Source organism: Carassius gibelio, chromosome B4, assembly GCF_023724105.1.
Source record: "Carassius gibelio isolate Cgi1373 ecotype wild population from Czech Republic chromosome B4, carGib1.2-hapl.c, whole genome shotgun sequence".
NCBI classification, from domain to species: domain Eukaryota; kingdom Metazoa; phylum Chordata; class Actinopteri; order Cypriniformes; family Cyprinidae; genus Carassius; species Carassius gibelio.
In genome coordinates this window covers 5344704-5370686 of record NC_068399.1, presented here as the reverse complement: position 1 = coordinate 5370686, position 25983 = coordinate 5344704, and the positions used below count along the sequence as shown (strand labels likewise).

Below are 25983 nucleotides of genomic sequence, written 5' to 3'. Positions count from 1 at the left end.
TTGGTTTTTTGCTTCCACATTCTAATGCTGATGCTGAGAGGGTATTTTCGATGGTTGGTTTGAACAAAACCTCAACACAAAACAGTGTCTCTGGACGGGACATTGTCCTCCATCATGACCCTGAAAATGGCTGGGCTTGAGCCGAACTGTTTCAAATGGGAGCCAACACCACAAATGATAAAGGAGTCCAAAAAGGCAACAAACACTTACAACAAACAACACCAGTAATAATCTCTCTCTCTCTCTCTCTCTCTCTCTCTCTCTCTCTCTCCCTCTCTCTCTCTCACAAACACTCGCACTCAAACACACACACGCACATACACAAAAATGTTATGAATGGAAATTGAATAAACACTTTGTATTTGGTTAAATTGTCAGTGTCATGTATCAAATATTTTCTTCTGGGGGGGGGGGGGGGGTGTCACTCTTGCCTGTCTTCAAAACTTGAGAGCCCTGAATTAATTATAATACTTTTTTAAGGTGAGATTTTAAAATGTTAAATAGAACATTGTCTTACTGAATGCAGTAATCTCTTTATATATTTTCTCCCTATTACAACCAATACTTACTGTCCAAAAGATAGTCACCTACACAACACCTCGCAAGCACCTTTAATGGCAGACCTACTATCAACACCACAAACTAACCTATGTTTTACAAATTATGTTAACAGTGGTGGGCCAAGCCCATGCCAGACCTTGTAAATCAGTACAATTTTCAATTCAAATTTATTTGTATTGCGGTTTTCATGATACAAATAGTTGCAAAGCAGCTTTATAGAAAAATTAGGTTTCTACAATATATTTAGTAGTAGCTTATCAGTGGTGACTGTCAGTTAATGTACAGAAAAATCAATTAAAAATGTAATCATACAGATTATGAACACTATTAAAAGCAATTATTACATGTTGCAATAAAAATAATAGCGGTTTTGTATGTTATTTTAGGGTCAGCATCATCTCTTCTCAGGTGTTCTTGATCCAGACTGGAGCTTGTGTAAATCCTGGGGCATGTTCAAGTTCAAAACGGTGCGCAATGTTTTGCTATGGTTTCCGGGTTGAACGTCATGTTTCCTGGAAACGGCGTGCACCGGTGTGCAACGGGGTTTGAGATGCATTTTCTCTTGTTTGGTGGGTGTGTCAGAACTGCAGTCCAATCAGCAGTGACATGTATATAAAGTGAACTCGCAAAATGGCTTCAAGGAAAATATTGTACAAATGTGTTCGTTGCAGCTCAGTATACGCAACAACTGAGGATATTAGAAGACATGTTTGTCTTAAGTTTTATTGTAAAAATATAGGATATCAACATAATGATGTAGTTGTTTATATTTTTAGCTTCATTGCAAGTGTATGACATTTGGTATAGAAATAAACAATGGTAATTAAGTGATTTCCTAAAAATGAGAAAGAAAATACTGGGTATTAAAACCATATGAACTACAAATAAAGTCAGTATGTGAGACTAAATAGATGTGTTTTAGTTTGAATTAGGTAAGATGTGTGCTTCCATTTCAGCTTCAGCAATCCCTTTGGGACAGGCTAGTGCATCAAATGGGTCTAGTCAACTTCCACTGGGCCTACACATTCCCACTGCACCACAGAAGATGGCTCCTGCAACACTTAATATGTCTGTTGCTGGACCATCACCTTCCTGTTCTCCAAAGTGGGCATCAGTGTCAGACCACCAACACATGCCAAAAGGTATATAAAGTTCATTACTTGCACAACTTTTCCAATGATATATTGTCTGTGACTTATCTATTTAAATGTGTGCTTTAGATTCAAAGCCATGGACGCACAATGCAACATTGCTTTTAATTTCTCTGGCAAAGCAAATGGCTGAAGATTTTCAATCTCCTGTATTAAAGAAAGTAGAAGTGTGGATAAAGGTAGCTGCACAAATGCAGGGAAATGGATATGACTTTGGAGCAGAGGCATGTGACAATAATTTCAGGCAGTTAAAACACAGGTTTGTTTTGATACTGCCATTTGCCTTATTTTGGGAGTATGGCCACTTGAAGACATTTGCTATGTCTGGGTTCTCTTAATAGATACAAAACAATAGTGGACAGTAAGAAGAAGACTGGGAGTGGTCAACAGTTGGGTCTTTTTCTCATCAATGGAGGACCTCCTGGCTGATCCCAGTGTGGAGCCGGTCCTGGTCATGTCATCTTTTGCTGGTGATTATTTTTTCCATGTTAATTTTTTTGTGCCACATTAACCTGAATTAGCACACCAGATTCAAAGAAAATCTTATTCATTATTTACTAAAAATAGTATTATGTAAACATTATTGGATGTTAATAGTAGGTTTTAATTAAATCACTGTGTGATGGTCTCACATTAGCATCCATGTTGGATACATAGTAGCTCCAATGTTCTTGTACTTTTGTTAATGTACTTTTACTCCATAACTTTGTAGGGTTGCTAACAGCTTATTTAAATTAGGTCTATTGTGTGGCTCAGGTAATTAGAAGCTGGGTTAAGTGGATATTTAAAGAAGCTTTGTTGGTACATGACTCAAATTTAGAGGACATGTGTCCATGTGAGAACTAAAAAAAATGTATTTGTTAGAGGCAAGTGATGTTTGCTGCCTTCATCATTACCATTTTAAGCCCACCAAGTTGAAACTTTTCTTTCCCCACATAGAGGCTTCTTCAGGATCATCAACTTCGCAATCATCAAATTCACAACCTAAGGCATCAGCAGAATGTAGCAAAAGGAGAAGGCGCAAGTCTTAAAGGGGGGGTGAAATGCTATTTCATGCATACTGAGTTTTTTTACACTGTTGAAGAGTTGGATTCCCATGCTAAACATGGACAAAGTTTAAAAAATGAAGTTGTACGTTTGAAGGAGTATTTTGGGAACAAAAATACTCCTTCAAACGTACAACTTCATTTTTGTCACAACTTCCGGTTTTTCACAAGTTTCAGAAAGTTTTTTTCGAGTATGGCTCTGTGTGACGTTAGATGGAGCGGAATTTCCTTATAAAATGGCAATGGATAAAAAAATCAGCAGGGAGGAGACATGCCATGGCATAACATCTCTATAGAAGACTTGAAGTCTTACCTGGCACTTGTTGTGTACATGAGTCTTGTGAAGTTCTCCGCTGTGACTGATTATTGGAGGAGGTCTTAAAATCTATAATGTTCCCCTTCCTGCTAAGATCATGTCCTGTAGGGAGTTTCTCAGAATGATGAAGAAAAGGGAAGAGCAGCCTACGACCGCTTGGGTAAGATCAAGTCTCTCTATGACAACATGAGGGATGCCTCCAGAACATTTTTTCATCCAAATCACAACATCTCCATAGATGAGAGGATGGTGGCATCAAAGGCGAGGTCTGGACTCAAACAATACATGAAGAACAAACCCACTAAATGGGGCTACAAGCTTTTTGTCTTGGCAGACTCACTAAGTGGTTACAACTGTGCATTCTTTGTGTATGAAGGTAAGTCCATGCCATCTCAAAATGGGCTGAGCTGTGAGCCTGTCATGTCACTCATAGACGTAAAGATGTTGGGCACTGTTTACTAACTGTACGTTGACAACTTTACCCCAGTCCCATGCTTCTCAGAGACCTCCTTCTCTAAGAGGATTTGGGCATGTGGCACCATTCGTCCAAACAGGATCAGTTTCCCAAAGACAACCATCAACATGAGGGTCCATACAATGAGGGTCCATTCAATTAAAGGGGATGAGCTGCTGTTGGTGGAAAGGAAAGACACCCGGGAAGTACTGATGTGTTTTACATTCCACAGAGCAAAGAAGGGTGAAGGACAATGATGGGCAGTGGTCCCAAGTGTGTCTACTAAAGTGTCTCAAATGTGCCTATTCCAGGTGCTGTGCTGGTTACCAACAGGTTCATGGGGGGAGTGGACCTGTCCGATGCCCTCATTGGATACTACAAAGTGCTCCACAAGACACGGAAATGGTAACGGACCTTCTTTTACTACTTTGTAGATATTGCTGTTGTCTATGCCTTCATTTTGCCTCAGCATCTGGCCGGAGCAAATAAGGAAAGACCCCTGACCCAGAAAGCATTCAGGGAAACAGTTGTTCTGGAACTTGCAGGCTTGGAATGAGGCACAGCTGCTCCTCAGGCTTCAAAAGTTGACTGCCACAATCCAAAGCATGTCACAGAGGACAGCACTGCTGGATGGAGAAAGTGCAAGCTTTGCCATCAGAAGACACCAGTCGTGTGTGAAACCTGTGAGGTGCCACTGTGTTTTCTGCCAAAATGGGACTGTTACAATGTCCGGCATGAGCAGGGTGGGAAATATATATATATATATATACATATATATATATATATATGTATATATATATATATATATATATATATATATATATATATATATATATATATATATATATATATATTTTAATCATGCATAAACTGTTTTTAGTTTATCTAACATTTTTCAAAGAGTTGAAATCTAATAGTTGTTCAAGAAATGTTTCCAAGTTTAGGTGGATACATCAAACCCCAAAAAATAGTTCTGAGGAGGAAGATGAAGGGAAAAAAGCAATTGCTGGTTTGAGACTGTAACAGCGAGGGATACATGACCAGTAAGTTTTTTATGATTCTTTCTGTTATAGGTAGCTTTTGTGTACCATATAATGCACACATTAGGAAAAAAAAGATTTCCTAGTCTTGAAACACATAGAAATAGGAAATTAAAATAAATCTTGCCTACTTTATTCAAATGTTCTTTGTTCTGCTTCCACACTTTCCTCTTTCTTGTCTTTCAGTGGCTTTGTTTTCCTGTTGGTTAGAGGACAAACCTTCTCAATGACTGCCTTGTGTTCCTATACTTTGTAAATGCTGATTTAGTTCTTCAGTAACTGGATAATTTTCATAATTAGCAGTTTACTGTTTTAGATTTATTTGAATAAAAAACTTGTAAAATAAAGATATTTTGCATGTTTTGTTTGTTAATTAGTTCTAAAGTTATCACTGATCAAATCTGTTTTAGTTTCACTGTTTTTGTCATTAGAACTGTTCTAAATAAAGACTATTTAGCTATAATGTTCAAATGTTGTTCTGATTTTTTTTCTTGTGTGGTTTTGTGGGCAGAGCAGATCTGAATTGATGTACATAATATATTTAGTATGGGCGCTGCAGTTAACGGTCCAAAAATACAGACCGAACCCAATCCCTATCCCTAAACCTAGCCCTACCCATAATTCATTCCTTAAATCAGAGTGATAAGTGATAAGAGTGATAAGTGACTGAAGATTAGTGGAAAAACAAGAGTGTAGTTTTGATTCATTTGGTTACCAGGTATCCATTTGGAGTCTCCAAGTGGCCTTTTTAAACAGACTCTGACTTTGTTTTTTGTTTTTTTTTTCTAAAATCTAAATTGTTGGGAGTATCAATGGTTAAAGATTCATCTTTACCCTCGTGGTGTTTTCAGGCCTTTAAATGAGTGAAATTTTTAAGTCAAAGAAATTGTAAGTCACTTTCATGTATATTTTACCATATTTTACTCTATTACCCAAGAGTCACAATAACTCAAACGTAGTCTAGCAACAAAGTTTCAAGTGTCTAGTTTCATACAAGACCAGATTTGTGAAAATAGACCACAGAGTTATCGCTCACACTCACACAGCTTGATATACATGTTCAGGGCAAGTTCTGCAATCCTACTGTATGTGTACAGTATGTACACTGAGCACTGATGTTCAGTTGGAATACATTTGTATTTCTTAAATATATATATATATATATATATATATATATATATATATATATATATATATAAATATAAAAAAGAAAAAACATTTATTTAGATGAATTTGTCTTTCTTTAGTTTCTGGTAGCCAAAGTAAAGTAAAAGATTCTGGTGCAAAGCAGCTGGAGAGTTTTGACTGCATCAACAATAATTTAGCATGAATTTGGCGCTATTCCACAACATCTAAAAAAGAAACAAAAAAAAAAAAAAATCATCGGATTGCTCTTTCTACTAAGATAAGCTTTCAGCAGATCAATTCCTTTTCGCAGAAACAACAACATTCTAATATCTGATTTGCTGGTAGATGGCATTTAACTCTGTAAAAGACAGCTTTGGACTGACCAAGTTCCACAATATTTTTTTGCGTTGTCTTGAACACATGCTACTATTTTTCCTGTGATGTCCCATGAAGCTACGGTATCGTTTAACTTTTTGACCAGCTTGTCAGCAGTGTTTAGGATCAGACAGGATCAGTCCCGGAAACACTTTTTTCAAATGATATATCATGGTGCTCGTTGACGTATTATATTTTAAAACACAGGCACAATGTTTGCAATTAACATTTTCACAATTTGAAATAAAATGATCCCAAACAAATCTCGCGTTGTGTTCTTTTGGCAGTTGGTAAACCAGCTAGCCTCCTACCTCTCAAACTATGCACGTTAATGGTGATCATGCTTAATCGACCATCAAAAAGGTTTATTTATTAAAATATTTATCGACAACTGATCGATCGTTGATTAATCGTTGACATCCCTACTACATATCACTGCAGTTTCCAAAGGAAATGAACACTAGAGGCAGTAAAACTCTTGACACCTTTTCTTTACACATAAATTTAGTTGATTTACTTGAGGAAAATTACTTGAGGAATAACATGTTATGACTTCTAAACAATATTAATATGCTGAGAGATTTGAAAACCAAAGCTTTTTAATGTAATCATCACACATATCCACCTTAATATCTATGGGTTTTCATAGATGGTGCTTGTTTGGTAGCTCTCTGAGTACGGAGACTTAGGTGAGGAGCTCCAGTTCGAATCCCAGTAAAGAACTACAGTTCGAACTACAGTACAACAAAACAGTTCAAACTCCATATAAGGAAGTTCAAATGGTTGCATCAACAAATGGTTGCATCAACAAATGTGTTTTTATATCAATTTTGCATTTGTTAACACTATCGGGTAGGTTTAGGGTTGGTTAGGCAACTATCCTGCAGAGTTTAGCTTCAGCCCTCATAAAGAATCACCTGCCTGTATCTATCTAGTAATCCTGAAATCACTGATTGCCTTGTTCAGGTGTGTTTAATTAGGGTTGGAGCTAAACTCTGTAGGACAGTGGCCCTCCAGGACCGGAGTTGCCTATCCCTGGTGTAGGGCATATTTTCAAAACAAGAGTACAAACTTTTAGCGACATTCCTCGTATATTAGAATTCTGAACCGCCACAATACTTACCTTGAAGCAACGTAATAAAACCACAGCAATTTGTACATATATCAACGTAATAAAAAACGGATGTTTTAGCGCCACTCAGTGGACATTTCTCTTTGAAACTGTGCAAAACGTGCAGTAAGGTACATAAAATGGATCTGCAGTTAAGTACCCAGAGATGCATATTTTTATGAGACCAGGTTGATTTCTTTCTTGTTTTTCTTCCCTGACATGATTTATGTTGTTAAACGAAAGTACAGGTTTTACTCAAGTTTGTTGCATTGTATCAGGAAAGATTTCTGTGTCTTTATTTAAACTCAACATTTATTTCATAAAGAAGACATCTTTCTGAGATATCACACTGAAAAAGACCATGAATGAAGTAAGCACCTTTTTATCCATTAGTATCAACCAATTCAGGAACACCACAATGGACGGCACCTGGTAACATCACACGTAAAGCATAAATTAAGCTGTATTCACATGTTATGGGAATTATTGAACTATGCCTCCTAAGGTATCGTTCAGGAAGCACACCTAGAAAAGGTGCATCTGTAGTTAAGATATACCTTTGCAGACTTTGTAGCGTGCTAAGAGACAATGTTAGTGGGAAACCCCAGATCACATTTTCAAGGTATTTCTTGGAATTTCTAAACTAAAAGAAGATGAAGAGAATGCAAGAAAAAGGGAACCCCATACTATGATAGACTGTTTAAAATAAAATCTTTCTCTGCAGACTTGAAAGACTTATATTCACGAAATATGCAGCTGGCAGTGGACGAGTGTATGGTTGCTTCAAAGGCTAGAATTGGACTTAATAGGCTAAATGAAGGACAAACCCACCAAATGGGGTTATAAATTGTTTGTCCTTGCAGATTCAGTTTGTAAATATACATGTGGAAGGAAAAGCCTCCACAGAAGCAGGTAAAGGCCTCAGTTACGAATCTGTAATGCAGCTTTTGGATTTCACTGAACTTGGACAGGGCTATCAGGTGTTTATGAATAGCTTTTATACCAGCCCAACCCTCTTCACTGATTTTCGGCTCAAGCTCACCCTGGTGGCACCATACACCCTAACAGACAGGGCTTTCCAAGAACCAAAGCTAATGACCTCAGCAGAAAGACCAAGAGGGGACATTCGTTGGCTCAGTCATGGGAAGTTCCTTTTGGTAAAGTGGAAAAGGTCCATATTCCAGCAGAAGTGCTGGAGTATAATAAATCCATGGGTGGTGTTGACATCTCGGACCAACTTATTGGACATTACAACGTGCTTCACAAAATGAAGAAATGGTACAAGACATTGTTCTTCCATTTCTTTTACATTGTTGTGAACAGATCTTTTCTTCAGTCTGAGCTGTCAAAACAAGACTCCTCTAACCCAAAAACTTTTTAGAGAACAGATCATTTCTTAACTTATTATAGGAACCACGGAGCCAACAACATCAACTGTGACCTCGTCAGATGTGCCTGCCCAAAAATTTTGTAAGTGATGTCAAGTGATGAGAATCTGTGTTTTGTGCAAAGCTGAAGACAAGGTGATGACTCCCGTTTACTGCTTACATAAGCACTTATACCCCCACATCAATGAGTGATTTGTCAGTCAATTTCAATTGAAATTTTGTAATATCTGGATAAGTTTCCTGATTTCTCTAAGGCCCCATCCACATGGAGTCACGTATATAGCAATTTGGAAAAGTGAAGATGATATTTTTGTAAAACCAGGTCCCAGAGTGGATAAATCATTGGATAGCGAAACCGTATATTTTCTGAAACAATGTCATTAACCCAAACCTCAACTCTAGTCAGACACCACTACATTTATCTCAACGGATGTCTTTTTATTAACACATTAACACAGATTAATAAATATATTGTTCCATGTTTGTTTGTATCCCCCACACCAGATGTGTTTTAAGTGCATCTCTGTGGCAGAATTACAATGCCACATACTGGTCTGCCATGTATACTACACTGTTTTGTGTTGGTTTTGTGTTTTCGTGTGGATGCAGGCATTTCTTGAGACGAGAGAGAGGGAAAAAAGATTGGATAGAGAAAGCTCTGGCTTCGTAAATAACAAGCTACAACACACCTACAGTATTGTTCAAAATAATAGCAGTACAATGTGACTAACCAGAATAATCAAGGTTTTTAGTATATTTTTTATTGCTACATGGCAAACAAGTTACCAGTAGGTTCAGTAGATTGTCAGAAAACAAACAAGACCCAGCATTCATGATATGCACGCTCTTAAGGCTGTGCAATTGGGCAATTAGTTGAAAGGGGTGTGTTCAAAAAAATAGCAGTGTCTACCTTTGACTGTACAAACTCAAAACTATTTTTTACAACCTTTTTTTTTTCCTGGGATTTAGCAATCCTTTGAATCACTAAACTAATATTTAGTTGTATGACCACAGTTTTTTAAAACTGCTTGACATCTGTGTGGCATGGAGTCAACCAACTTGTGGCACCTCTCAGCTGTTATTCCACTCCATGATTCTTTAACAACATTCCACAATTCATTCACATTTCTCGGTTTTGCTTCAGAAACAGCATTTTTGATATCACCCCACAAGTTCTCAATTGGATTAAGGTCTGGAGATTGGGCTGGCCACTCCATAACATTAATTTTGTTGGTTTGGAACCAAGACATTGCCCGTTTCCTAGTGTGTTTTGGGTCATTGTCTTGTTGAAACAACCATTTCAAGGGCATGTCCTCTTCAGCATAGGGCAACATGACCTCTTCAAGTATTTTAACATATGCAAACTGATCCATGATCCCTGGTATGCGATAAATAGGCCCAACACCATAGTAGGAGAAACATGCCCATATCATGATGCTTGCACCTCCATGCTTCACTGTCTTCACTGTGTACTGTGGCTTGAATTCAGAGTTTGGGGGTCGTCTCACAAACTGCCTGTGGCCCTTGGACCCAAAAAGAACAATTTCACTCTCATCAGTCCACAAAATATTCCTCCATTTCTCTTTAGGCCAGTTGATGTGTTCTTTGGCAAATTGTAACCTCTTCTGCACATGCCTTTTTTTTAACAGAGGGACTTTGCGGGGGATTCTTGAAAATAGATTAGCTTCACACAGACGTCTTCTAACTGTCACAGTACTTACAGGTAACTCCAGACTGTCTTTGATCATCCTGGAGGTGATCATTGGCTGAGCCTTTGCCATTCTGGTTATTCTTCTATCCATTTTGATGGTTGTCTTCTGTTTTCTTCCACGTCTCTCTGGTTTTGCTCTCCATTTTAAGGCATTGGAGATCATTTTAGCTGAACAGCCTATCATTTTTTGCACCTCTTTATAGGTTTTCCCCTCTCTAATCAACTTTTTAATCAAAGTACGCTGTTCTTCTGAACAATGTCTTGAACGACCCATTTTCCTCAGCTTTCAAATGCATGTTCAACAAGTGTTGGCTTCATCCTTAAATAGGGGCCACCTGATTCACACCTGTTTCTTCACAAAATTGATGACCTCAGTGATTGAATGCCACACTGCTATTTTTTTGAACACACCCCTTTCAACTAATTCAACTAATTGCCCAATTGCACAGCCTTAAGAGCGTGCATATCATGAATGCTGGGTCTCATTTGTTTTCTGAGAATCTACTGAACCTACTGGTAACTTGTTTGCCACGTAGCAATAAAAAAATATACGAAAAACCTTGATTATTCTGGTTAGTCACATTGTACTGCTATTATTTTGAACAATACTGTATATTCAATGGGAACAAGTCATTTTTGTTAATTTTATTGTCAATGCTTGTAATCTTTCAGTTACATTGTTGCTTTTTCCAGCAAGGTAAAAGTTTTGAGCCTTATGTTGAAGCATAAAGAGATGAAGGATGCAAGAAAATGACAATCAGATGTAGACCACATTCAGGTACAGCGTGAACATAGCCTTGTTTATTCTTTTCACACTCAAGGCAGGGGTCTCATGCATTCATGAGACATACTCACACCACACATTTTATTTCTCTCACTAAAGTAAGGGATAATTTGTTCTGCTATATACAAATAATGGACAAGGTGCGTGCTTTTGGAGGGAAGTGCTCTGTTGATTTCATAGCTGTCTGGAGTTAGGCCAGGCATACACTGTGCGATTCGAGCAACGTTTTTGTTGTTTTTGAGTAAACTGAGCACAGTCTCATGAAAATGCATATAAATAGTATACCAAATACAAACAGATATTGGTGCTAATGGGTGTGGCCGAGGGGTATAGCTGCAATTATTTGTAATCTTACTCCAAACTTTTGATAAAACAAATTTCACATTTGCATGACTTCACATGGCAACATTTTTTTTACACTGATTTCAACTGAATGTCTACCAAAATGAATGAGCAGATGATGATAGAATACTAGTAACTCCTTTTTCTAAACCTAGTCACACTGAAGAAAGTGGCAATTTCTTCCCAGAATGAGTTCGCAAATGACGTTTCATGCTGCTTTGAAATGCGAATCTCTTCTCACACTGAGGACACTTGTAAGGCTTCTCTCCAGTGTGAATCCTCTTGTGAACCTGAAGGTATTCTTTAACCCTGAAACTCATTCCACACTGAGGGCAGCTGTACGGTTTCTCTCCAGTGTGAATTCTCATGTGAATCTTCAGGCCATCTTCTCTCGAGCAACTCTTTCCACAGTGATGGCACATGAAAGGCTTTTCTCCGATGTGAATTTTAACATGATTCTTAAGGTGATTCGTGTCTGTGAAACTCCGTTCACACTGATGGCATTTAAAACTCTTCTCTCTTGAGTGACTCTTCTTGTGGTTATTAAGGTTTACACTATGTCTGAAACTCTTTCCACACTGATCGCATGTGAATGGATTCTCTCCAGTGTGACTTCTTATGTGAGTCTTTAGGTTTCCTTTATATGTGAAAGTCTTCCCACACATTTTGCAGGTGAAAGGCTTTTCTCCAGTGTGAATGATCATGTGGAGAACAAGGTTTTGTTTCCGTGAAAAACACTTTCCACACTGAGAGCATATTAATGGCTTCTTTTCAGTGTGACTTATCATGTGATTGTTAAGACCTCCATTATGTGTGAAACTCTTCCCACACAGTTTACAGGTGAAAAGTCTCTCTCCAGAATGAATTCTCATGTGGTTATTAAGATTTGCACTATGTTTGAAACTCTTTCCACACTGATCACATACAAAAGAATTCACTCCAGTTTGAAATCTTACACGAGTTTTAAGATTTACTTTATGCGAGAAACTCTTCCCACAATGTTGGGAGGTGGACGTTTTCTCCCTCATTTGAGAATTAAGGTTTGTAGTTTGTGTATTTTGAGCTTCTTTTGGTGAGGTAGTAATCAGTTCCTCTTCAGTTTTGAAATCATGATGTTTCTCATTTTGATCTTTCTCTTTCGTTTCATTCAGTTCTTGATTCTCCTCTTTCAGCGCAATCAGGTCTGAGGTGAAATAAGAAAAATACAAGTCAACACCAGTTTAATGGCATAAAGCAACCGACATCAAAATATTTAGGCTATTGCCGTCAATCAATGAAATAACTGAAAATTTCACATTGAATCTTCTAATGAATGTAAAATATCAATCATATCAAGCCTCTGAGAATTTACTCACAAGAACACTGCTAAGAATTGACTTAAGATCAAAACAATTCTTGGCTCAAAGCTGCACTTTAAAGTTAATTATCAAGCATCTCAGTCATAATTTAAGTAAAGTCTAGGTCTAAAATGTAAGAATCCATCTTAGAGAGGATTCATGTTTATAGCAATTATACATTGGCCCATTTATTACCAAATAAAAATAACTACTTAATTTGTTTAGAAGCAGGAGTAATTTAAAACCGATTTTTGTATTAAATTTTTATATAGCCTATATACTTTTAACTAATCAAAATACAATGCCATCAATATAACTGGGCTGCCAACACTTAAACTTTAAACGCGTGTATGTTGAGGGGCGAGCTGAGATATAGGCTAGCACCATAGGCTATATGTCATCATCACAGTGCAGGGCAAGGCAGGGCAGCTTTAACATTTGAAAGGATACTATGGCAAAGTTATTGCTTTCTTTATTCAAAATGATTCTCTTTTTCATGAATATATACGGTTGACCTGAAGAATGAAAGCTGTATCATGTGTTTGAAAAATCATAAGCTGTATCACTGCTAATCGGTATGACAATACATTAAGCAGATGAGACAAAATATAGATACTTGGTTCAGTAGAACGTGACAATATTAGATTTTTTTTTACGAAAGATTCAATGACAAAAAATGAAAATGAAGATGTATTTAGAAATATTTAACTAATGATTATTTTGGTAATGAAGTAATCTACTGATTATTTTGATAATTGAGTTATCTAATATTTTTAGAAACATACTAAAGCCTTGTTTTCACTTATTTCTAAGTATTTATAAACTAATGAAGAGGCAATAATGATTGTATTGAACAACACTGTTGAAAAATAAATGTAATATGCCTATACGTAATATGAACATGACCAACTTAAGTTTATTATGTATTAAAACAAACACCTGCAGAGGGCACCAATGGCCTGGTGACGTTTCACTTTACAGTCTGATTAAACAATGTTTAAATCCATAACATTAGAATATTTGGACATGTGCCAAAACTTTTATTTTGAAATCAATGTACAATACATGGACTATTTAGACAAAGGTTGATGCATTCTCTGGTGTTGCCAAAGGTTTATAAATTATTTGTTACAAATCAAGTGAGAAAGCACACTATTTTTCCAAATGAATTTAAGCAATTCAAATTCATAGCGTATACAGAAGAAGAGCTTAACCCCTTTCACACTGTGATCCCAGTAATGTGTCCCAGCAATTGGTTCCCGTGTTGCTAGATTTTGCACTTTCACACGGCCAGTAATTACCCGGAATTTGCGTGCGTTCACACACAACCCGTAAAGGTACGTGACATCAGGATGTGACGTAATTTACGAGTCAAAAACACTAGGCACGTTAACTTTCACCTAACATTGCCAAGGTACGAAATATGTTACCCATTTCTGATGCAGAAAAGCTAGTTCATGCATTCATGACCTCTAGACTGGACTATTGTAACGCACTTCTAGGGGGTTGTCTAGCATCTTCAATAAACAAGCTACAGGTAGTCCAAAATGCAGCGTCCTTACCTTAGAGTCGTTACCAGGTCAAGAAAGTATGACCATATTACTCCAATTTTACAGTCTCTGCACTGGCTACCTATTAAGTTCCGTATCAGTTACAAATTATCATTACTTACCTATATGGTCCTAAATGGTTTAGCTCCTGCGTACCTAACTAGCCTTCTACCACGCTACAACCCATCACGCACCCGAAGGTCACAAAACGCTGGACTTTTGGTCGTTCCTAGGATAGCAAAGTCCATTAAAGGAGGTAGAGCTTTTTCACATTTGGCTCCCAAACTCTGGAATAGCCTTCCTGATAATGTTCGGGGTTCAGTCACACTCTCTCTGTTTAAATTTAAATTAAAAACGCATCTCTTTCACTAAACATTCAAAAAATTCATCTCTTAAATTGTTAGTGTAGTTGCATCTGATCAAATGCGCATTCTTATTCTTTAGCTTGGGTTATACAAATTAATTTTACTTTTTTGGATCAGCAGCTATGCTACTGATGTCTCTATTTTGTTTCTATGTTTTGCCATGGGATTTACATCCCGTGGTAACTAGGATTTACACAAGCACCAGTCTGGATCCAGAACACCTGAGATGAGATGATGCTGACCCTCAGAGGACCCCAGATGATGCTAACCCTGAATCAACAAATAGAACTAACAAATAATGCTACTTACTATGCAGTCACATAATAATTGCTGTTAAAATTGTTCATCATCTGGTTGACTACATCTTGTGTTAATTTTTCAGAAAATTCCTGTCATTTGTACATAAACTGGGTCACCACTGATAAGCTACTACTAAATATTGTAGAAACGTAATTTTCTGTAAAGTTGATTTGCAATGATTTGTATGGAAAAAAGCACTACACAAATAAACTTGACTTTAACTTCAGCTAGCAAAGGATCTCAACTTCAGCACATAAAGTGAGGAACTAACTGATCTTTGCTTGAGTGCAGTTTGCACATTTTTTTTTCATTGCGAACGTTGATCTGCCTTCAAAATACCAGGTAAAAAAGTTGCGCGATAACGTGAATCATCACTACGACACACCCTTTACGGCATTAGTTCTGGCTCTTGATCACACAGCGCTCATTCACGGGACTGAATGTTACTAGGTCCCCGACCCAGGATCAATCCCGGGACGTTTGCGTTCACACATAAGGCGACCTGGCAATGTTCTGGCAATTTTCACATAAGCTGTGCATTCTCACTCTCTTCTTTCTGATGACCCCTTTTCTCTCTCTCACACACACACACACACACACACATCTTGTTCGCTCTGGTTAAATCAGCTTTTCTCAATTCCAGTCCTCGTACCCACTTGCTCTGAAAAATTTTTATGACACTTTGTTAACACACCTGATTCAGTACGTCTGAAGGGATAATAGAAACATACAAAAAGTGCAGAGCAGGAGAGCACGAGGACTGGAATGGAGAACCACTTGGTTAAATAGTTCATGTATTGCACATTATTTTAGTCATACCCACAGGTTTTGCACTTACACCATCACATATCTATTTTAGTGTAGAGCACAGTCTCCAACAGCTTGTGAGCCACAAATACAAAACTGATTCAAATACATACAAAAAAAATAGCAAGAGAACGTGTCTTGTGTACCTGTATAGAGTGCCAAAGTTAAGATGTCACAGATGCTAACAAGTTGTTAAAAGGGACTACGTCTTTCTCAAAAATCTCAAAATAAAAAATCTCAGAGAGGCACGCATAAACTAAATTAGTTTCTAACATTAGGAAAAAACGAATGGGAAATATTTCTCATGAAAAAGTGTATAAGTGTTCCTACACAGCGCAGATCATAATGAGCGAGCGTTTTTTTTAAATAAAGTTTGAGGAAGCTTGGTAATGACGTTGATCCGCGACCATGGTGTGCTGTAGTCTGTTTATAGCCTACCATTAGTATTTTATATCTGACGGCTTTATTTAGGCTTTAGGATTAACTTATAAAGATTATCTTGATATACAAAACGTGTTAAGGGTCATAACTCTTTGTTGAACACAGATCTTATTTTTTGCAATTTTCCAAAAGTCTATGGGGAAAATGCATAGGCTTTACGATCGAGGAAACCCATGCACCACTAACTTCCGGGTTGGCCTACAAAGTGACATCATAACTTCGGCACTATTATGGGTCGGTGAATAAACTATTAAAGGGACCAAAGTCCAATATTTCTAATGATATCTGTCATGTTAATCAAAAGAACAAAAGACAAAAATCACTTTTTGCTCTTGATTGACATTTTTTTTAAGTTTAGTGGTAAGCATTCATTTGCATTTAACACAATGAAAACTACAAATAATAAATTTGATATAAATGTAAAATGTGAAAATTTTATTAATTTCTGTAGTATTTCTTACCTGAATCAAATTGTTTCATAGCTCCATAGTTTTATGAAAATAAAACTTTGCATTGAAGTAGTTTTTTTTTTGTATATGCTGTCAATTATAACTCAAAAAAAAAAGTGAATCTGATAATAAATAAAAAGTTTTGACAGAGCACGCTAAAAAAAAAATAAAAAAAAAATTCGGGATCGGTAAAGAAAATTGCAATCAGTGCATCAATTTTTTTTTTGGTGATTTCAGTGTTTATGTCCTTTAATGCAAGTGGAAAATTTAATCTAAATGTGTATATCGACATGAAAGTGGAGTTTAAAATCATTGTTTGATTTTCTCACTTCATGAAAAATAGTTTGTATGCATGGTCTAGAAGGTCTATACTGTACGTACAGATTTACCACAAATTAATTTTTTTATAACTTTCGTCACTCATCAAATATACTCACTTTCATCATATCTTTGTGAAACACCAGGTGTGCAGTACCAATCAGTTCATACACAATAATAGTGGCTTACCAATTTATCAGGCCTATTTTTTGCATTTTTTTTTATTAATTGGCATTGGGGGATTTATAGGCAGGTGCCATACCGGAGAATATCTCTCCCTCTGTAGCCACGGCTTGTTCACACAAAATTTCAGCTAACAAGGGCAAGCAATACAGACCACTTCAAAAGTGTAATTTTGATTTACTCTTATAGAATTTATGCAGAAAAGTTATGTTCTTAAAGGTACAGATTGTAGGACCTGCCACAAGAGGGCGCACTATCAAAACAATAACAATCGTGTGGTTTGACGCTAAAGGGGCAGTCACACTAGACTTTAAACGTGCAAAATTATTTCGGACGCCGCTGCGAATAAAGGCGAGAGCAAGATAAAATGGTTTCTCCTCAATTATCAGTTTCCACTGACACTGCGAACCATGCAGCTTCTTTTTAATATTTAATTTTTATAATCTTTTAAATATTTATTATATAAAAATAGGACGCTGCGCTACAGCATAAGTTATATATACATACAGAGTATATATATATACAGAGAGGTCACGCAGTGACGTATTAATCTTCTACTGGTCACACATCTTCACGTGATGCGAATTCGCAGGTCAGAGTTCTCCAAACTTGAACTTTGGAACGCAGCAAAAAAGCGAAATTTTTCGCATGAGCTAGCGTTTCTGGTCTGAAGCATTTGCACGTGTATGATTGGAAGAAAATGGAACAAAAAGTGCAGTGTGACCGCGCCATAAGGAGTGTGGAATGATGGGATTTGTTGTCTTCTACCCAACCGCTGACGGCCATTAATCAGACGTAAAGATAAATCATGGATTTAACGCGAGTTCAACAATTTGCGCAAGTAGATTACATACAAAGTCAATGCAAAGACACAATCAGACAATAGATCAGACGCGACACCCTGCGTTTGGCGTGTATGCCCCATAAAACTAATCTTGTTGATTGTTATAATAGCATATGTTTTCTGTAAAGAAACAAATCAAAATAACTCACCTGTCGAGTAAAACACAAGCGAGATCGGCATCTCTTTCTAGTTGAAGTCGGTCGCAAAGCTATTTCCGCATTTGTCCACTACACTGTTGTCATGTGGTTTCTACGTCAGTAAAGGCGGTAACAAAGGGTAACTGACGTCATTGACAGGCGACAGCACTGCCCCGTGTCACTGTCTAGAATGGGAATTTTCTCATAATTTACAAGTGGTTGAAAACATTAGACGTAAAAGAAGAAACGTGCAATTCAAATTAAACTTCTGAGCTTATGTGTCTGTGGTGTCTGTCGGCAAACAAAAAAAAGCCTCAGAACTGTTTTGAAAAGGTGCTTACGTTTTGAGCTATGTATTATTAGTATGAATTAGTCTACTACTGCTACTATTACAATATTATACCCTGCAACAATAACTTGCACAAACTCTTTAATGAGCATCATATATCGACTGCCCTGATTTCTAAATATCACCATCGGCCAGAGCAAAACCCATATCAGTCTCGACACAATAAAGCACCTTTTATACAACGCCGTTTACAAAGCTCTCATTAGCCGGCTGTACATGTGCAGATATTCAGAGAAACCTTGAAGCTGAATACTTTACTATATACTTTAAAATAATAATTATACATTATATATATTTGCAGAGAAAATATTAATTATATTAATTACATTATTACATTTAAAGAAACATTTTGTTTTAACTACTTATATACACTGAACATTTTTACATTTTAATAAGATTTAAATGAATGAGTTCAGCTTTGAGAATAAAAACTAACCTGTTTGATCCCCAGTATCTTCTTCATGTTTGACTCTGAATGTTTCTTCATTCTCCTCTTTAATAAACTCCATATTTGTTTTCTCTGTATCTTCATGTTTGAATCTGAATGTTTCTTCAATGTTAATATCTTCACTCTCCTCTTTAATAAACTCCATCTTTGTTTGTTCCTCAGTATCTTCATGTTTAAGTCTGGATGTTACTTCACTCTCCTCTTTAATAAACTCCATCTTTGTTTGCTTTTCAGTATCTTCATGTTTGAGTCTGGATGTTTCTTCACTCTCCTCTTTAATAAACTCCATCTTCGTTTGTTCATTAGTATCTTCATGTTTGAGTCTGGATGTTTCTTCACTCTCTTCTTTAATAAACTCCATCTTTGTTTGTTCCTCAGTATCTTCTTGTTTGACTCTGAATGTGTCTTCAATCTTCATGTCTTCACTCTCCACTTTAATAAACGCCATCTTTTTAATCATGTCACATGGACCTCAGTTGAGTCTGTTTAAGGTAAGAATAATTAACAGAAAAAAAATGAATGCAAACTAAATCTCTGGGTGTCTCAAATCTCAATCAGCTCCAGAGTTCAGTAGTCAGCACACCGGTTGCACTGGCGTGTTCCGAAAGGTGGCAAGGGAAGGGCAACTGCCACCCTAAAAATTAGCTTTGCCTCTCACAAATGCATTCAAAGAAATAAATTCAGATTAAAATTGTCTTCTCATCCGAGTCTGTTGTGAGACCGTTCACGTCGCTGCTGACATGTTTTCTGGTACGCTAAATAACAAAGACCGATAAGTTTTAATGGAGGTACTGAGAGCTCTCGGACTAAATCAAAAATATCTTAAACTGTGTTCAGAAGATAAATGGAGGTCTTACTGGTTTGGAACGACATGAGGGTGAGCTATTAATAACATAATTATGATTTTTGGGTGAACTAACCCTTTAAGTAGCTACATAAATGACTGACATTACTGTTATAGACAGTTAATGCATCAAAGCGAGAACAACTCAACTCACATTTTGCAGAAAACTAAACTACATACTACGACAGCGTTCTAGTGCCACGTTGAAAAAAACCTTTGTAAGATTATGAGATTAAAGTTGAAATATTTTGAGAATAAAGTCAAAACGTTTCAAGGATTTAAATAGTAGATATTAGCAAAAATCATTCCATGTGTCATACTCGCAGGGACAGTAGAGTTGAGTATCGATTGGGTTTTACACGATACTGGTGCCATTTCGATACTTTTATAAAACGGTACCGGTGCTTCTATAAAAATAAAGTAACTAAAAAGGATAACACTGAGGAACAATAAAAATATTTAAAAATAAATCCATATCTTTCACACGCTCCTTGGATGCTCTCATTTCTCAAGTTGTGCTTCCCTTACTCTAAGGCTCATAAATGTATTTCATGATCTGGGTCAATATTTAATACAAAACCACAAATAATGTTTCTACTGTCACTCACTCTGATATTTAGTTAAGATGAGTGCTGTCTGTCACTGTCTTTAATCAGTTCTGTGAATTACAGGATGGTCATTCTTTATAAAGTAGCAACAATGTCGTTTGTAAAGTATAGTGTTAGGCACATTCGTATTTTCAAACCAAAAAAGGGTTTTAAACCACTTATTTATATATTTAGCTGTAGTATGTCAGTAAAAAAGATCAGTTTACATTTCCAAACGTTCATTTTGCCATTAATTTGAATAATAATCTAGTGAGATTACATAATCTAGAGAAATATTACAACTTTCATCTCATAATCTTAGTTTTTTTTTTTTTAACATGACACTAAAACGCTGTCGTACAAAACAGTGCTGAAACTTGGACAAAAAGTATTTTTCAAAAAATTTAATAAAACTGATTTTCTAATGTATAATTATAAATCCAACAGCATAAGATGAAGATAACTATATACATAAGGGAGTGGAAACGTTAAGTGAATATATGAATCTTGACCATTTTTTATTACTTTTCTAAAATTTGAAATATTTTCAACTGTTAATCATTTTGAATCATTTAAAGCAACAGGAAGGGTTAAGCTAACAGCATAAACACTGATTATTGGCAGACTTTCAAAAGCCTTCATCACTTAAATTAAGATTATATTCATTTCATTTTAAACCACAGCCACCACAAAAATCAGACTTAAGCACCTTTTTTTTCTCGCTTTAAGATCAATCTGATATTGATTAAATTATCATTTTTCTGGTTAAATACAGGTTTAAAATCATTTCAAGAATAGTTTGGTAGCTTTGATATGGTTTTTTAAATCTAATCTTTTTACAGCTATGAAACACTGGCATGGAACAGTGCCCTGGGGAGGAAAAAACAGTTAATCTTAAAACATAGGCATAAACCCAAATAGGAAATAAACCCGTTACTGAATAATCATGCATCTTATTCTGTGTACTAAACGTATACTGCCTGAAATAAAACAAACCCTAGCATTCAAAATTAAATGACACAAGTTATATGCAAGGTTCACAGTTGTATTGCGACTACTGTAATATTCATTTATTTGTAAGTTAAATGTAATAGATTCCACTTTTAAAAACTAATGTTTTCATGAAAGCAGCAGATCCAGTTGACTCAGGGTTTCACAAAGCTTTGTTTCCCAATCACTACTGTGAATTAACTCGTGTTTAAGATAAACTGACTCACTTATATAGGGAGCGAAAAGAGACGCACCTTCTTCTGTTACTCGTGTGTTTTACGCGCGTGGAACAGCATTCATTAATATCGCTAGATAAAGCATTACAAACAAGTAAGTTTGGTCGATTGAAGGACTATTAGAAGCGCTCACCATTCTTCAGCCGAATCACAGACGCGGAGCGCGGCGCAGCCTTGTGACGTCAGATCGTCACCAAAATAAAAGTTTTTTTTTTTTTTACCTGAAGTCATACAATTTTATATTAGAAAATAAATAGAATACGGTACGTGATGAGTTATAAATGATAACTTGCAGAGCTAGCAAAAGATAGCAAAAATATTTTACTATTTAATAAATTTACTGAAAATAAATCTTATTTCTACTCTGTTTCTCCCACTTTTTTCCCTGAGTAATCGACTTTTTTCCCTGAGTAATCGATAAGTGGCAGCATGATGGATTCTAACTTCTGTTTGGGTGCTCTCATGTTCTGGTCTCCACAGAAATACATGTTAAAACGGAGTAACAAATAATCAAATAATGTGTGCTTTTATCATTTCTTGGACAAAATCCCATGAACTTTGCCCCAATCGGGAGCTTCATAGGTATGTTGAGACACAGCAATTCAGTGCATCTGACTCCACTCATGGCTGGCTATGTGACCACATAAGAATTTGCAACAAATAGTAATAATATCGGTAATGATAATATAGAAATGTATTTTAAACCAACGATAAAAAGCAAACCAGACCAGCAATAACACCAAGAACCACATAACACTTGAAACAAAGTAAACTAAAATCATTCTTGTCAGGGGCACCGCGGTGTGTTTTCCCACCTGTATCATTATAATATTAACATTTTACCAAAATATCTACATCTGAGGCAGCAAGTTTGCTTTACGCTTTCATCAATTTAGGGTTATGAAGTTTACTGTAGATGGATGTTGTTGCCCAATTTTTTTTCTGTCAGATGTAATGTTTTAAAAGATAAAGTTTCATGTGCAGGCATTTAAAGAGAGTACTGACTATAACTTGATGACAAACTTTTACTAAAAAATTAATGTAAGGTAAAGCTGCAAATAATTATATTTTGGACAATTCTCAATAATTATCTAATAAAAATTAAGCCCTACTGATCAACACACAGCTGTTTCTTTACTGAATGAATTCACGTTTTAAACGAAATGAGTCAATGATTCAGTGAGCCATTTATAAAACCAGTGGCTGCGTTCAAAACCACAAACTACTACAGGTGCTGTTCATATAATTAGAATATCATCAAAAAGTTGATTTATTTCACTAATTCCATTCAAAAAGTGAAACTTGTATATTATATTGATTCATTACACACATACTGATATATTTCAAATGTTTATTTCTTTTAATTTTGATGATTATAACTGACAACTAAGGAAAATCCCAAATAATGATAAAATAATGATAACGCGCAGCATTTTAGGCTTCTGGTGTGGTCTAGGCCAACATGGATGTATGGCTGACAGTTAATCACACCCACAATGGAGAATAGACAGACAGACAGACAGACACACACTGAAATTAAATGATTTTATCATAATTTTTCTCCCCTAAAACTGATCGTGCAGACCAAACCTTAAGGCCTAGAGACTTGAAGTTTGGTCAGAATGAAGAGCTCCCTGTTTACTCAAACAGTAAACTGACTGAACTGCTGTGAAGAGAGAACTGAAGATGAACACCGAGCCGAGCCAGATAATGACTCGTTCACGGGTCAAGAACCGGTTGCATCGGTTTTCGGATCACCAGTCTTTCTTTCGGACAGTTCGATTCAATAAACCGATTGAAGAAAACGGTTCACTGGTTCTTTTGCGCTCCACGTAATGGTGTCATTGGTGATGATTGCCGTTGATTCAAGCCTTCGGTTTACCCGCGCTCAAAACATTAGCACAGAATCAGTTCGTTTCAGACGCTCTGTGTGTCAGGTCTGCTTCACACTGAATCACACATGCGCAGTATCATCAGCTCCTCGGTTCTTGAATCAGGTTGTGTGGTGGGAGATAGTTGTTGTGAGGTAGTTTCTGCTACTCTTGTCTCCCTGCATCTTTTATTGCATTCTATTTTTAAAGTATAACACCCACCCACTGATGTGCAGACAAAATCTTGGTTTATTAGAATGAAAAGTTATATTTGGTTGAATTAGAAACCAGAACCTCTGCAGTCCAGACGCAAAACATTAACCACTAGACCAAATCAGTCATGTTCTTAATTAAGATTTTTATCTGCTGTATGTGTTAATCTCCTCCTAACACAATTCCAAGACTGATACTGGCAGATGTAGAGATTTAATTACCATATTATGTGAAATATCTGAGTCCCTTAATCAGTCTTTAAAAATGACTGTTTATCAAAAAAGGGGTTTTAAAAGAATTTTTATTGTGCATAAAATAATATTCATGAGTTTTGCAGCACCGCCACCCAAAATAGTTTTACTAGACTTTTTATTTAGATCTAATGTAAAAGTTCCCATTCAAATTGTTATTACAAAGCTATTACAAAGTTGATAGGCCTACAGTAATTTATTAGCAGAATAAGATTGTGTATGCATGCACTCTCCATTAATGGGTACACATAACAATATAAAACATTTCCCTCGCAAAATGTGAAGTTTATTTCAGATTGCTAGTTTTATGTCAAGCTATGGAACATTAGAATTTGTTGATGTGTTTAACAGACAATCTCTTGGTACTTGTATTCCAAATTCATGGATGCTTCTAATTTGATACCGACTCCAAATAATGAACTAGTACTTTTGCCATGAAGCTTGGTATCTCGTTCCATAAGAACTACGTATGAGCTCTGCTTTTATGTGTCTTGGAGTCAAAAAAGCTGGGAACCACTGATCTAAACTGTTAATATTCCAATTAACCTTGTCAAATCTTATCTGCTAATCAAAATTAGAACACAACATGATAATGGAGGAGGATAAAGAGGATGTTTGTGGTTGTTATGTGTGGTTGTTGTGGTAGTTAATATCGATGGTCATGGCCCTCTTCATCAATCCAAAGGCTTGCACCATACTTCTGCAATTTGATGGTATGATTGGCAGTAACGATAAAAGACCTGTCACTGGGGACATGGAAATTTTGGCAGATGACACCACTGCAGATTTTGTCGTCGTTTTCATCTTCCAAAAGGACAGTGGCATAGATGGTGCCTTCCCCGGCAAAGTTACATGTCTCGTTCTGCGGCAGGTGAATGTAACGGATCCGGGTGTCTGGTTTAAAAACCATCTTCACATCGGTGGAAATGTGCCCTGATACTGATGGATCAGTTTTTGATGCTTTACCTTCTATCCCTGCTCCCACATTTATCACCATTTCTTCCAGCCTCATTGTATCCACTCCATAGAAAATCCGAAGATGCTTCCCGGTTGCGTTGGCCACGTGGGTATTTGAGCGTGAAGCCTCGTTCCCCATGTTTTAAATTGGAGCTGGGAAGGTCTGAATTTTTAAAGAAAGAAACAACATAATATTTACAGATATGCAAAACACTGAAAGGTTGTTTTCATTTAAATCTTTTCAATCTTGGCACTTTTTTTGTCATTCTGTGGCAGTAATTGCACTCTGTGCATAAAAGATATTTGTCTATATAAATTATTGCTTGGGAATTCTGCCCTGTGATTGCTTCAGAGAAGAGTATATCACTTGTTATATTGTCTTAACAACAGATCAAATTTCTGGCAATATACATTTTTAAATACAGGCTCCATTATAATTGACAAACCCAACCAACTACGCATCAAGTATAGAAGCAATTTTGTCATTTTAGTTAATTTGTGACGGTATCTTCATGGTGTAAATGTAAAAGTAAAGAGAAAATATAAAGAAACAGTCCATTATGCTGCTTTTACATACAGAATTAAATTTCACTACCTCTATAATCAAGAATATTAAATAAATACTTACTGCAGAGACAAGAGAAAATAACTGTTGTATATTTAGTTGGTTCAACAGGTGACTGGCAGTCAGTGTGTGCAGTAATCCACAAAAAGCAACTTTATATAGGTAACAGAGCTTAGAGTATCTGCTAAAAAACAAGCCCTACGCCCACAGCAGATGACGTATTTTTCACTGATCTGTTGTAACCTGACAAAGTGCACAATTTGCATTTTAACTTATTTCATGAGAATCATCCTTTGAGTAGTATCATGTCATTCATGAGTTCATGTAGATCACAGGTAGGTGAGGTTGATCAGGGTTGGAGCTAAAACCCTGCTTTATTGAAATATAACCATCAACACCCAATTACCATAACAAATGTGAGTAAAACACACAGTTATGTACCTCTGGCAGAAAAACAGGACCACAACATTAAAGATCCAACAGTATATTTAACCCTGAACATATCACTATTAAGTTTCATCTGACCATAGAAAC

At 36.4% G+C, this 25983-nt stretch overlaps 1 protein-coding gene and 2 long non-coding RNA genes across 5 annotated transcripts; 1 reads left to right on the top strand and 2 right to left on the bottom strand.

Annotated features, from left to right (window-relative positions):
• The first annotated feature begins 2017 nt into the window (after positions 1–2017).
• On the top strand, positions 2018–4284 carry LOC127956122 (uncharacterized). Its single transcript, XR_008153488.1, has 3 exons — positions 2018–2182; positions 2652–3933; positions 4074–4284. It is a non-coding gene; the product is annotated as an uncharacterized LOC127956122 (long non-coding RNA).
• A 6748-nt stretch (positions 4285–11032) lies between these two features.
• Positions 11033–21785, bottom strand: LOC127955962 (gastrula zinc finger protein XlCGF28.1). Of its 3 annotated transcripts, none has more exons than XM_052553668.1 (3): positions 21726–21785; positions 18924–19417; positions 11033–12590 (listed from the first exon to the last, which is right to left on the bottom strand). In XM_052553668.1, exons 2-3 carry the CDS (start codon positions 19393–19395, stop codon positions 11563–11565), a joined length of 1500 nt encoding a protein of 499 aa, XP_052409628.1. In that variant the 5' UTR covers positions 19396–19417; positions 21726–21785; the 3' UTR covers positions 11033–11562. The 3 variants fall into 3 exon arrangements, with proteins under 3 accessions (XP_052409628.1, XP_052409629.1, XP_052409630.1); XM_052553669.1 differs by having other exon boundaries at positions 21611–21739; XM_052553670.1 differs by lacking the exon at positions 21726–21785 and adding an exon at positions 21584–21723.
• Positions 21786–23959: 2174 nt separating this feature from the next.
• Positions 23960–25699, bottom strand: LOC127956085 (uncharacterized). The gene is made up of 2 exons (XR_008153438.1): positions 25513–25699; positions 23960–25047 (listed from the first exon to the last, which is right to left on the bottom strand). It is a non-coding gene; the product is annotated as an uncharacterized LOC127956085 (long non-coding RNA).
• Positions 25700–25983: the final 284 nt, after the last annotated feature.